Source organism: Haemaphysalis longicornis, unplaced genomic scaffold (assembly GCF_048455015.1).
Source record: "Haemaphysalis longicornis isolate Haplotype H1 unplaced genomic scaffold, Haemaphysalis longicornis Haplotype H1 scaffold_6, whole genome shotgun sequence".
NCBI lineage: Eukaryota > Metazoa > Arthropoda > Arachnida > Ixodida > Ixodidae > Haemaphysalis > Haemaphysalis longicornis.
Window position 1 is genome coordinate 145,734,989 of NW_027526407.1, and position 14,556 is coordinate 145,749,544.

Below are 14,556 nucleotides of genomic sequence, written 5' to 3' on the forward strand. Positions count from 1 at the left end.
CACAGCGCGTAGCGTGCCAGTCACGGTTGTTCTTGCACTTGAAAACCGATGAGACGTTTGCGTGTGTGGCTGAATGCGATGTGTCAATGCTGTGAGTGTGAATGCGTAGGCGTACACAGCACACCACGTAGACACGCCATACCGAAAGGGGACGATAAATCTACACTTTGGTTGCTAACCTTGGACTTCCCGTGTCTTTCATCACGCTAGGGCAATCCATCGCTCTAAGGCAATCCAGGACAATGCACGGGAAAGACGAATCCACGCCGTCAACAAATCCATTTAGGCTAGTAACGGCAGCGTGCACACAATGTGACCCGAAAGGGTATCGGTGCTGTGGATCTACGCACTGCCGAATGTCATGCTCGCGTTGCGTGATTCTGGATCATAAAAGGAACGCTTTTAATCGGGTGGTATGCTCGACGCAACCATTCGTCTAAATATCATTGTTGGCTGCATGGAAATGCCATTCGAGCGCATGGAGGCGAATCTTTGCCAGAAGAGTGTATTAGTGTCTAAGGTTCTTTAATTATATAATATGGAAATGCAGTGCGCAGAGACACCCCATTTTTTAAAAGGTTAATATTAAGTGTTTTGTAGTGCCCTCAGCACTTCTCCGGCAGCAAGCGATGCTTTATTCACTGGGAAATCGAACATTGTAAGCCAAAATTTTCATTCTCCCTCTAAATCGTCTGTTTTAATGACGCCGACGAAGACGCATCCAGAGCACGGCCTTAAAACTAAGGATAGCCTGCTGACCACGGCTGCTACAATCTCACAGACAGCCGTTTGGTTATATTGTTTTACGCCCCTTTCATAGATAGCGCAGCAATACTGCTGAAGTGCCAGTGTTTGCACTGTGCTTCTTGCGGACCTCTACACCTGCCGAATTTTATTTGGGGTTCATACTAATCGTTTCCTGAAACGTAAGCTATGGCTCGGCAAACATGGTCGTGTAACTGACCGTGCCGCTTACGTAAGTTGGTCAGTGTTGTGTCAGACAAGTCCAACACGTACGATGCCTGTATTAGGCAGTGTCAGACGGCAAACTGCCGCAGTCTCTGCTTCGGCGTTTACGTGCTCGTTTGGAATTGTAAGTGTTCACCCCACATTTATTACTGCCATAAAAAGAATGTGCACTAACTTTAACCGTGAATAGCTAGCTCGGGAAGCTTATAAGCCTTGCCTAATTTGCGTTATCTTTTTCCGGCCTCATCCAATCGCACAGCTGGGCTTACAACGTCATAGGTTCTGTTGCGGGAAATGAGCTAGTGCGTAGCATGCCTGTTCCCTTTTTTCCTTAGTATACGGCTTATTTGAGCGAAGTTTGCGTTAAAAGTGGTGTCAGTATGATTCTAACTATACAATCTTTCGAATGAACCAAACTTGTGTTTTGTCTGCATGTCCACTTTGTCCCCCTTGACGGCACCTCCCTTCCATTTAGTGCGGAAGGGACCGCCGCGGTGGCTCAGTGGCCAAGGCGTTGTGATGCTGAGCCCAAGAACGAGGGATAGATTCCCGGCCGCGGCGACCGTTTTCCGATGGAGGCTAAAAGCGAAAACGCCGGTGTGCCCGATATTTAGGCGCGGTTTAAAGGTACCCTCATGGTCGAAATTAATCCGGAGCCCTCCACTACGGCGCGCCTCGTCGTCAGTGCAGCGTCGCCGCGTTAAACCTCATAATCACGCAATTAACGCGAAGCATGAATTTACGACAAAACGAAAACTCCACCGCCAGTCATCTGTAGCCGCAAAGCGGTTCCTCTGAGGGCACTCTGAGAGCGTGAAATACCCCGTTACTTGTGCCCTACTTCTCTCAATGCACCTATATATGTATGGGCATCTCCTGAGCTTCAGTTCCTCTAATGCAGAAAGAAGTGCTGACGATTCTCCGACTGGAAACGCGGCCTTCAGCATGAATTAGTCAGTAGGCAACGCCCTTCCAGTCCTGGCAGGCATACAAGCTAAAAATGCACGAGCAAGGACAGCCAGGACGGTTCCCAAAGCAGATGGCGGCGTAGGCCAGCGTATTACGATGGTGGTTAGCTGTATTTTGTTCGAGCGTGGGGACTACATGTTAGGTGCATTTAAGAATTTTGACCTATGCAGGCGAAAGCTCGGGTGCGAGGGATGTTGAGTTCGCGCGTGCTGTGATATCAATTTGCAGTTTGGTCCCACAAATAATTGAAAGTGAGCAATATTGATGCTTTTTGACAGTACTTATTTGAAAACACAATTCCTAAGAACACCGCTGGAAACTCCCCACTTTGCAAGCTAAGCGTGCTCTAAGGGAAGGTTTTGGTAAAATGGCGTTTTGGAACGGAGGCTGATGATCGCAGCAGGTGTGCTAGTCACCAAGAAACAAGACAAGGTCCAGGACCGTCAGCTTCTAATTGAGCTTAGGTTGCGTGTAATAGCAGTTTGGTAAGAAGGCTTATGACGACGAAGGCCATTGTTGGGATACCGAAGCAAAAAAAATTGCGGTATATCTGCCACTCGATGACTCCGGCGGTACAAAAGCTAAATGGATATTAAAGAAGAGTATATGTAGCCAAAATTGTTCAGAACTAGTGAAGGTGGTGGCGTTCATTGTACATGTCGACACTCTTAAGCAAAAAGGAAACATTGAGAACATTTCAAGCAAAACATATATACATAACTGACAGCAGCGACGTTTTGTAATTATAAATAAACGTTGGAATTATTTGGTTGCATACGTGGTCAAAAAGTGTCGAATACAGGCGAGACAAAACTGAATACAAAAAACTGGCCGCGTGTCTGTTCGTTTCTTTGCAAATGTCGACAAAATACGATAGTCTTTCATCGACATTTGCCAAGTACGTGCATCCGTTCGCTATCCGGCCCACCTCTCATGTTGCGATTCTCACGATCCGTCGCGATCCTCACAAAGTAAACACTCTAGAGGTTTGCTTAAGTCAATTGAAATTTACTGCCTTCCCCTGATACAGGCAGGGTGTCTCGATGCCAGCGCTGCCGTATGGAAGAGACGCGCGTGAATCGAAGCACCCTACTTATATGTTTATAGAACCACGTTGCCCCACTTCATGTACGCTCCAAGGGGAACGGGGAACCTACCTAGTAGAACCTTTCGTAACTGTTGCCTTTTGATTTCTTAAAATGCCGCCACGGGCGACAGCAGGTGACAGAGTAAACGCACTGGATATAGTATTTCGTTTCCTATATCAAGAACCAAGCATGCAGAATTTTTTTGTTAAAATTGTTAAAGGCACACTGCAAATATTACTTATGTATTGATTTTCTATCTTGTCGGGCGCTTCGACGCACGAACTGGCGCGGGCCATGGGACGAGCAGCGCACAAATGAAGCGCACGTGTCGCGCGCCCCCTTGAAACACCGTGCATTCCGAGGAAGGTCGCGCCTGCTCACACCGGATGCGCTAACGGCCACCACATGGGGTTGGACCCCCACGAAGGACTCGCTTTTCCCTCTTCCCTGGCCCCCAGCGGCAAGAGGAGGGGGACGATGAACAGAGAGACGCGGTCCGGGCGCAGGAGAGCTCGGCCCGTCGTCTTCGGGCTCCGCCTGAGCACTGTTTTTTAGCCGCCCGCCCGGCTGTAAATAAATGTACAGTTTTTGTATCGGAGGCTGAGTTTGTCAGTGGAGGATACCCGGGGTGAGATCCTCAGCGCTACTGCGGCTTGGAGGAGAAGCCCCGGGGAAAAGAACATCCACGAAGATAACTTACCTCATATTTGCGTAATGTCTTGTTCTTGTTCAACATTCATGACAAGTATGGACATTGCCACCGGGCTTAGACGTTTAGATTTGGCTGTGGGTCAATAAATCTATTGTTAAGATTCTGTTTAACTTTCGCCGGGTGACTGAATCGAGTTACATTCGGGCAGCGCTGTTAGCACTAGTCGCTGCGCCCTGATATGTGGGTTATAATAAACCATCTTTTCAGACAGACAGACAGAACAAAATTTATGCGTTCAAGTAGCCAAGTAAAGACTATCGTCTTTAAAAGATGTCTTCGGGCTATTCTAAAAAGCATGGAGCGAAGGCCCCAACCGATGCCATGCGAGCAATGCTAAGGCGGTAAAACTGAATTGAATTGAGCAAACACAAATTGCATCCTTCGTGGAGGTAGGGAAGGAGACGTGACAAAAGCATGAGGCGTAGTGCAGGCGAAAAAGAGAGTGTTACATGGTTCGGGAAGCAGAAGAATGTCGTCTTTCGACATTTGCAGTAAAGCAAGCAGACATTCTGAAATTTTTTTAGTCACGTTTGACGAACGTTTAGTGGAAACTTAATGAGTTTTCTAGTCTCGTTAATACGAGAACTAGTGAACAGCAGGTTCTACTGGCTGTTGTAACAGCTTCACTCGCAAGGAACAACGTTGGCCGATTCACCAATGCATATGTTGTGTATTTCTTGAGGAAGCCCTTTTGCGGACCCCTTCTGATTTTAGGCGACCCCCATTACTCCAAATAACTCGCCCCCCCCCCGCCCCTAGCAAAACAAAGACGGGTCGATCATCATAGCGTCCATCTGACCTTCAGCATCAGCCAAGGTCAAGTCAGCCTCTAGTGCAGTGGCTCAGTGCAACCGTCTCATCGTTCGTTCGTCCCAATGCGAGGGGTTTCGAGAAGGGGATATGGGGAAAGAGTAACGGATAATGACACCAGAAAACGATAAAAGGAGGCTCTGGGCGCACCCACGTTCAGTGCACAAGCGTTTTTAGATCAGTGACTACGCCGGCCAGCGTCTGTATTTCGTCTTGCGGGGCAATTTGTTTGCGCGTTCACTGCGGGCCAAGCATAAAAACCGAGATTTGGCTTACAAAGTTGGGTTAAGCGCCTGTAACCAAGGTACAATTTATGGTTACGTTGTGTCATGTCCATGTCTGTATCGTCGCCGACACGCTAAAATCTTTCTTTGGTATTACCACCGTCAGTGCTCGAGAGAAATGTAACTTCCTCGTACCTTTCGCCTGAATTCTTTAACCTCTAAGTCACGTGCTGAAAAGATTCGCTGGTCATCCACTGACGCAGGGCGGAATTACTCATATTTGTTTCCTTTTTCTGCTTTGTTTTGTTTGTTGTCAGGTGTTTTTGGCAGTCGACTTCTCCAAGACTACTTATTACTGCTCAGCAGTCATCCTCACCGAGGTACACCTTCTGACTACAGCAAGTTGCGTCTACCGGTAAGAAAACCCGTACGTCTCCTAACTCTTCATCGAAAAATGAGGTAGGAGGAACAGAAGCGATGTGGTATTTGGTCCGAACGTAATTGGTTCGAACGTACCTAACGTTCGAACCAATTATGGAAAACACACAATTCAATTTTGGGCTATATCATTTTAAAATTCCTTGCCTACCAATATAAAAACAAAGTCGCCCAACAAGTTTAATACTTTACATAGAACTACCTGCTTGAAGTCTAACCTTTCCCTTCAGTGTAATATTGCTGCTTACTTTTTCTTCTGCTTCTATCTTGTTCGTTATATTTCTGGTGACTTTAATCTGTCGCATATTGTTACAGTTGTATCTATGGTTTGTTTAGTTTATGATTATCCATATAGTTGTATTTAGTGCTATAGTTATGTACATGTTTTTCTTTTGCTATGTCGCTCGTATTCTCTCTTTTGTGTATTTTAATGGTGGTCCCGTGGACGGCTTCGGCCTTGGGCCTTCCTCTGCACTACAACTGAACTGTAAACATCTGAAAATTACTGCAATAAACTTGAACTTGAACTAGAACTTCATGAGTGATAGATATATGCCATGAAGATACTGCATGCCGATGAAGGCATACCCGTGAGTTTCCCGTTTGCCTTAAATAGTATACGGCGTTCCAAATATCCTGTGTGGTTATGTTTTATAGCAAGGCTAGTAAGTCATTACTGATAAATGTAAGCAGATATGAAGGGGGGACGGTACTTTTTACAGAACACGATCTGCTATACAGCCACAAACAACATGCACAATTTAGGTAGTTGTAAGCGTCCGTATTCCGTTTCACGGTGTACGAAAAATATGATGTCGGACAGTTTATTTGAACATATGGCAATATATTGTCACGTATGAAATAACACCGGCCATGCCATCGCCAACTTCCCACCGTTCAACAACGGACGTTGTTCACGTAGCCCACCTCAAACCGTACCACGGTCCGCGACCCGCGTCGCTGTAATTAGCACCGAGACGGCGCTTTCCGCCGCGGGGGTTATGCTACGGTACGTGCATAGCCTATGCACCACATTGGGACATGTGCCAGATACTAGCCGAAAGAAGATGACGGTAGCGCACGCGGACTCGAAAAACGAGCTAGATGACGAAGTAGAAGAGGATCTTGCGCCTGGCCTGCGGGGTGCTCTCGCGATTGCAAATACACTGTGCGGATACCTCTTGTACCGCATCGAGGGTACACATCGAGGGTACACGGGTCGTGTCGGGCAGCCCCAGCCCCGCCGCGATCAGCACATGACGATGCCCCTGCCCCGTGTCCCCAGCCCATGAGAAGCCGATCAAGAACCGAGACCTGACGAGACGTGACCAGCCAAGACGTGTCGCCCATGCCGTGTCCCCAGCCTTCTCGTCCGGCGCGGTCCCAGCACCCTCATCGGTTCGCCGTGGCCTTCTCGGCGTCGATTTTCGGGGACCAGTCGACATCGGAGACCGCCATCGTCATTGGCCGTGGAAAGGACTTCAGTGTTTATACGCATCGCATCTCATCGTCACTGCACCCATCCATTCACGGGGACCGAGCACGACCGGGACGGTTTTCTTTCGCCGGGGGGTGATGTTGCGAACTAGTGGGCAATTCCCGATGTACCACCATCGGCGACGACGAGGAGGTGGCTGACGCGCAGCCGGTGCAAGCTCGGCGATAGCCGCCATGTAAATAGTGTAGAATACATCGTCCCCATGTCATTGTTCATGTCCTGCGCCACGTAACAATATTTTCCCAATAGAGAAGTGCAGTTGAGCGAAGCAAAAAATGTATTAATGCGCAGTGAAAAAAATTGTGTTTGATTAAACTGAAAAAAATTGTGTTTGATTCATCTGTCCTAGGAATTGGCAAAACACGAATGTGAAATGTGCAGCGAAATCTGCAGCTGAGCATGATTTGCGGGTCGGCGGCTGTCTTGTGGGTGTGCTTGGCGAGCGACGTCCTGCTGGCGGGTCGTTTCGGCAAAGGTGTACTGGCATCATTTCAGTGACGGATATGACGTCAGTGAAATCTGGGGGTATCACGGCATAAATTACTTTCGTGTTAAAATATAAAACCCCCAAAACGAACAACCCTAAGTATAACGTAGTCTTTAGTACTAAAGGTTGCTTCCCCACAAGAAGCCCTGTGTGCGGGGGTGCACCCTTTACGGGTCGCTTGCTTCGTTGTGCTGGAGTCAATTCAGTAACGGATATGAAGTCAGCCAAATCTTCGTTTGTCCGGGTATAAAACGCTTTCGTGTGAAAAAAAAACGGCTGACGATTACGATACTCCCAAGTGCGAAATTTGCGCGGATCGCGAACTGCAGTTTTCTCGGTGACGGCGCATTCCAGCTGCGTCTCAGAAAGTGATCGCAGCATCAGCAAATTCACGGGGGGGTGGGGTGGGGGGGGGGGGGGAGCTCTCTCGTGCTATCCTCTGTGTGCTGTCTCCCCCTCACACCTTCTCCATACTTTCATCCTCCGCTTTCCTGCACGCTCGTCTTCGGTGGCCCGTCGGTTATCGCGTACCGCGTCGCCGCCGGGAAGCGTCTCTCGTGGCCTTGGCCAAGGAGGTTAAAAAAAATTGCATTTTTTTAACCTCCTTGGCCTCGGCATGCCGCCCTCCCCCTCACACTCTCGCCGCATTTCCTCCTCCGTTTTTCTTCCGTCTTCATTGTCAACTTGGTTCTCTCAGTTACGAGGTTAAAAAAATGTTAAAAAACTCGTTAAAGAAGGTTAAAAAAAACCCCAAAAACTCGCGCACACCCTACATAACCGTTGTGGGGTTAAATCATCGCTAGAGATAAGTCCAACACAGGATGCACAGTTCCACCGGCAGGAACACGCCTTTGCATTTCATCGTGAAGCGAATGCGACCACAACACGCACACAGCTTCTGCCGCTGCCGGCCTTGCTGCAAAACTTCCTTTGGGCAGACAACGCTTCGTGAGGGAGCCAAAAACGTGTTTTATCAGGCGCAAATTACTGTTCCCAGAAGAGCAGAGCCGTGGAAGGCCGACGCGGTATTCGCCGCCATGATGTAAACAAGGAGATAACAGACAAGTGATACCATCTCACCCTTCACGGGCGCCGCGGCTTGGCAGCTGCGCATGTCGGCACGGCTTAAATTATAGCTGCGCATTTATATTCGTATATGACCTATGAAATTAACATTGCAAGAAAAAGTTAAGGGTTTGTTTGAGGGCTTGTGTGCGCGGTTCTCGTTTTGTTGTTCGCCACGTGACTCTTGGCACACCCGCTCAGTCGCCGTTTACGTCATCTCTGCGCGGTAGCTCATAGCTTGATTTTTTTATTCTTTACGCGATTATTTCCACGATACCGAGCGAGAGACTCGTATATTCATTTTCTGCGGATTCTAATCCATGTGTTCAAACCAACTTCGCTTTTGTCTTCACTGTCCCTGTACGTGTTAGTAGTAGTAGTGAGCCCATGCAATAGGGTTTCAAGCGTTTTAGTGTGTAGTGCACTCTAATCCTGGTAACCCATAATGTAACTTCTAAACGAAAGTAACCTATAAAATAAAGGTTACAATGGATCTATTTTGATGTTTTCTTTATCCCAGTCCATTCTAAGGGTTACAAGCGTGAAGGTAAAAGCGGTTTATAGGTTACATTAACGGTTTATAGGTTACATCAACAAAATCTGACATGTAACCTTTACGTTGTAACCTATAAAACGCCCTGTAACCTATAAGAGATGCTCGTCGCGCCTTCTCTCCAGGCGGCCGTTGATTTCTCCGTTGCATGACGGGATATAGAGAAATGGCGGCGCCCGCAGGCCCGGTGGCCGCGTTTGCGCGCCACTCGAGCCTTTTTACCGCTGTGATACCCCTACGACGAAGCGAGGATTGCTGTTACAAGACTTATTCGTCGGCGTGAGTCGCGGAGGCTGCGCCGAGCCCATTTGTGACTGGCAGCGCTACGCGGCCCGTTATTCCACGGCCAGCATCAAGTTCGCATGTTGGACCAATGCCCCGGCGCCGTAACGGTTTCCGTGTTTTCATTGGATGTATCTTTTCGCTGGGGGCTTTTCAATTTGAAATTGCAGCATTCGAGAGGGATTTTCGTTAGCTGACTAGTTGCTTCGCTGGACGTTTTCTGTTTTCCGCGACGGCAATTGAATGAAATCGCGGGCTTGCGTTCGTTGCGTGAGACTAGAGCGGACGATCGGGAAAGCCCGTACATTATAACAGATAACGGCGCTCAGGACCTGCTTTCTGCTCTGTTTGCGCGCCTTGGTCATGTGTTGAGCGTTTTGTTTACGCTGTTGGCTGCATCGGGCGCACTTCACGAGTTGTTAACCCATGTAATTGTCAGGTAGCTCGGTTTGAATTATTGAATTTTTTCTCATTAAAGTCTTATATTATCGCGCTATTCTCTGGGTATTATCATTTTGTTTCGGCCGTCGGGAAATGTTCATTTTTCTCGCTGCATATATTCGGAATGGTGTTTAGTTTATTGGTCTTGTAGTAATATATCCGGGTAAACACAAGGTCTGTGCTGCACAAAAGTAGTCTTCTAAATGCTGCCCGAAATTTCTAAACTCACTTTTGTCCAGCACAAGCCTCTTTTTTTGTGAAAGTTTGCCCTACCGCACAATAACAAGTTTTTATATGTATAACACTCTTCATTTTAAGTGCGAATGCACTTCTTAAGCGAGCCTGAAGCGTCCGCCGCCGTCCGCATAGCAACAGCTGCGGGTGCGCGCGCTCCTCGTCTTCCTTGGCAACGGGGGGAGATGGGCGCGCGCTGCCTGGCCGCTGACATGGCACATACCCACGTGGGGGATTGGCCAGGAATCTCCTCGTCTTCCTTGGCAACGGGGGAAGATGGGCGCGCGCTGCCTGGCCGCTGACATGGCACATACCCACGTGGGGGATTGGCAAGGAATCTCCTCGTCTTCCTTGGCAACGGGGGGAGATGGGCGCGCGCTGCCTGGCCGCTGACATGGCACATACCCACGTGGGGGATTGGCCAGGAATCGGGCGTGAGAAGGGCTAATGCACCCGCTTAAAGGAGTACTCACGCGAAATTTCAAAGCTGAGATCCGCTCTAGCAATCAAGTACAACGACAACACAAATAGGTGTCTGTGAATAAATGCATCTTTCTTTCTTTGTAGTTGTGTGTGTGTGTGTGTGATCTCTCTTTCGCGAACATTACCGAACCGCGCAAATTGAACTCGTGCATTCGCACTTTCACATTCTTCCCCTCGGGGAAATGCGGGGAATTTTTTTGTTATTCTTTTCCTTGAGTGGGTAAATTTGGTGTTAGTCATTTTGAGATAGCGGGCCATTTTCACCATGTTAAGTGGGTTTATAATTCTTATTCGCACAAATGAGAGAGAGAGAGAGAGAGAGAAGTAAACTTTATTTAGAATGTCCGGCGGAGGTAGCGGGGAGGACCACGCAGGGTCGCCCGCCACCCGACGTAGTTAAGGCGTCTTCGGGGTGTTGCCTCCCCGACTCCCGCTAGGCCGGCCCGCTGTCGACCTGTGGGGTTTATACCCCCGGTCTCCAGCCGGCTCAGCCCCACGCGTTTGTCGGGCAAGAGCCACCTCGAGCCGCTGCACGGCCTGCAATTGTTCTGTCAAGTCCTGCGATACCACTGCACGAGCTATGTCTTCCGGCAGTCGCCCGGGAGAGGCGACCGCTTCTTCCGGATGTAGGTCACAGTCCCAAAGGATGTGGGTCAAAGTTGCTTTAGCCCTTTTGCACACACTGCACACTTCACTTTCGAACACCTCCGGGCACACGTAACGCGCAAGCGCCGGCGTGAGCACGGATCTAGTTTGAAGTTGTCTGTATAACACCGCCTGTTCGCGTGTCAGTCCCGGGTGGGGCGGGGGCATGGTTCGGCGACCGTACCGGTACCAGCCCAGCACCTCCGCATACCCGAGTAGTGGGTCCGTTTCGTCGTCGTCATCACTGCACATATCACAGTCTTCACAGTCCGCTCCTTCCGCCGAGGCGAGGGCGGTGGGGGCGGCCGCGCGGTTGGTAAGTACTCGCGCGGCGGCGTCCGCCGTCTCGTTGCGGTTGGGATGGCTGCTGCTGCCGCTGCCTGTAGTTATTGTATGCGCCGGGAACCACCTCAGATGGGTGGCAGGCACCGAGTCGTTCACTGCACTGCAATGTACCACGCGCACTGCACTGGCACATACTCAGTTGCGGGCGTAGTTCTTGATTGCCGAGCGGGAGTCGCTCAGTATCGTCGAGCACCGACGGTCCGTGAGGGCAAGCGCAATGGCCACTTCCTCTGCTTGGCATGCCGACGGTGCCCGGATGCTGCAGGCACTGTACACTTCACCGGTCGTGGCTTTGACCACCACTGCCACGTAAGTGTCTTTTCTGTCTGCGTACTTGGCCGCGTCCACGAAGAGGGCGCCGGTGTCGTTCGCGTACGTGTCTGTAAGGGCTTTGGCTCTTGCGGCACGTCTCCCCGGGTTGTTGTCGGGATTGACATTCCGTGGGAGCGGTGTTACCTTGAGCCTTTGTAGGGTTTCCGCCGGTAAGACTCCGGTTTCTTGCTGCTGGGGTGGTGTTGTTGCCCCTGCGAAGCCCAGCCGGGTGAGGATGCTCCTGCCCGTTCTGGTCGTCGAGAGGCGTTCTAGTTGCGCGGTTCGTTGAGCTTCTGCAATCTCTTCGAGGGTGTTGTTGACCCCCAGCTCGAGAAGCCTGGCCGTGCTGGTGCAGTTCAGAAGCCCCAGTGCGGCCTTGTGGGTTTTGCGAATCGCTGCGTTGATTTTGTCTCGTTCTTGCACTTTCCAGTAGTGGAACGCACCGATGTACGCCACGTGACTGGTGGCGAAGGACTGGACCAGTCGGAGGAGGCTTGCTTCCTTCATTCCGTGGTGTCTCCTGGCTACCCTCTTTATGAGACGGGTGGCCGTCCCGAGTTTGGTGATGAGTCGGTCTACTGTGGTGCCGTTGCTTCTGTTGGACTCCAGGAACATGCCGAGGACCCGGAGCGTCTTGACGTTTGGGATGACGGTGCCGTCTTTCGTGTGAAGAGTGATCTTCGCAGAGTCTTCCGTTGCCTGTTTGCGGTACCTTCCCGATGGAGGGATGATCAGCAGTTCGGATTTTTGCGGCGAACACTTGAGGCCCGTACCATCCAGGTGGTCTTCGATGGCGTTCACTGCTGACTGCAGCGTCTCCTCGATGTGGCCGTCACTGCCCCCGGGGACCCACAGCGTGATGTCGTCCGCGTAGATGGTATAGCGGACTTGTGGGACCTCCGAGAGCAGTCGGTTGGCCACGCCGATCATGACGAGGTTGAAAAGGAGTGGTGATATGACGGAGCCCTGGGGAGTACCGACGCTCCCCAGTGCCCTTTCTGACAGTTGTAAATTTCCCGCTTGGATCTTCACGGTTCGATCAGACAGGAAGTCCCGGATGTAGTTGTACGAACGTCGTCCCATGCCCAGCCTGGAGACCTGCGCCAAGATGGCCGAGTGGCGCACCTTGTCGAAGGCACTCTGGAGGTCGAGGCCCAGCACCGCCCTGTTGTCGCGGGTGGGGACGGACGAGTCGAGGATCTCGTGTTGCAGCAACAGCATTGCATCTTGGGTGCTGAGCTTCTCCCTGAACCCTAGCATGGTGTCGGGGTAGAGGCCTTCGGTTTCTAGGTAGCGTTGCCATCTGTTCCTGAGAACGTGCTGTTACGAATCGGCCAGCAACACGTGTTTTTCCGCATCAGCGACCACGTGGGAATCGACCATGTGCGCCCACGTGTCGGTGAATCGTACTTCGTGTCTCGCCATGCCGGGTATCACCTCGCTTTGCAACGTGCTTCCGGCAGCTGCCAGCGCCACACCCTTCAGGCACCTGCCTTGACCTACCCGGCTTAGACGTTTCGCTATCAGCGCGATCAGAGTTGATAGCGCGACCCCGGCACCTTTCAAGGACACTCTCCCCCCTCTCTCGGACGCCACAAGGGGCGAAGATGACTCGCGATCTTGGAAAGACTGTGCGTGTGTGTGTCTATGATTTCGTGGCGTGTTACTCTTGGGGGCGTTTTTGGGGTATAAAAGAAACAGCACAAACGCTGATAATCATTCCTGTCTGAGCAGCGAATCCATGCGGTCGCTCTGCTCCTGTCCTGTATTGTAACCTCGCCCGTCGGGGCATTGTATGTTTTTTGGCTTCGGCTCACCTCTCGCTATGAAGTAAACAGTTACGTTCGCCTATCAGCTCTGGACGTCTTCCCGGCTGCAGTCGCTCTTCACGGTTGCAACAACTGGTTGGCAGCGGTCAGATGACAACTTCGTGACACCTGGAGCCAGCGGTGCGAGACCCAACACCACGGACGTCAAGGCGGCTTCGGACTTCGCGGAATTCACGGCGGTCAAGGGTGAGTGCGGGACTTTTCTTCACTGAGTTTTACCAGGCTTCTGAGGATAGCTGGTAGGGCGTCTGTTTTTGTTGCGTGGGTTATTCGCGCAAAACATTCTTTTGGAGCAGTGGGAAAGCAGTACTCTAGACCGGCCATGAATTTGAAAGCGTTGAAAAAACCGCAGTTGTTGGAGCTTGCAAAAGAGTTGCGCTTGGATGTTACGGACGCGCTGAGAAAGCCAGAGCTGATAGAGGCTATAATCGCTGTTGGGGCTGACGATGACGAGCTGTCCGAGTGCATTGAGACGATCAATGACACGGAGACCGCTAAACGTCAGGCTGCAGAGGCTGTGCGCCAGCGTGAGGAACGCGAGGAAAGAAAGCGCGAAGAGGAACGCGAAGAAAGAAAGCGAGAACAGGAGCAAGAGAGGCAGAAACAGGAACGCGAGGAAAGAAGGCGAGAACAGGAACGCGAGGAGAAGGAACGGGAGCGACAGCATGAGCTAGAAATGAAACGTCTTGACATCGAGGCATCTCGATCTAGACGTCAGAGTGGCAGCAGCGTGCAGTCTGCGGCGACTGAGCGACCTACGTTGCGAATGTGTGACCTAATGCGACCCTACAAGGTAGGAGAAGACATCGGTCTTTTTTTGGTCAACTTCGAGCGTACGTGTGAGAGGGCCCAGTTTAGCCGAGACTCATGGCCGCAAAAGCTGCTTACACTTTTGCCAGGTGAGGCATCCGACGTGATGGCCCGCTTGTCAAAGGAGGAGGCGGAGGACTACCAAAAAGTCAAGTCGAGCCTCCTGCGTAAGTACAGGCTGTCAGCAGAGGCGTTTAGGCAGAAGTTCCGGGAAGCCGAGAAAGCTAGAGGCGAGTCGTACTCGGAGTTCGCCTACAAGCTGAAGGCAAATATGGAAGAGTGGCTCAAAGAGGCAGAAGCTTTCGGAGAGCATGACAAGGTAGTTGAGTGCTTCGGTCTTGAGCAGTTTTACCGCCGTCTAC

The 14,556-nt window shown here is 50.8% G+C and overlaps 1 protein-coding gene across 1 annotated transcript in view; it reads left to right on the forward strand.

Moving 5' to 3' along the window:
* The window catches only part of LOC144143288 (transmembrane protease serine 11D-like), a 73,429-nt gene that overhangs the window by 14,934 nt on the left and 43,939 nt on the right, over window positions 1-14,556 (forward strand). The window contains exon 2 of the mRNA XM_077675062.1: window positions 5,090-5,187. Coding sequence (XP_077531188.1) covers window positions 5,090-5,187 — 98 coding nt within the window. The remainder of the gene's footprint in view (window positions 1-5,089; window positions 5,188-14,556) is intronic.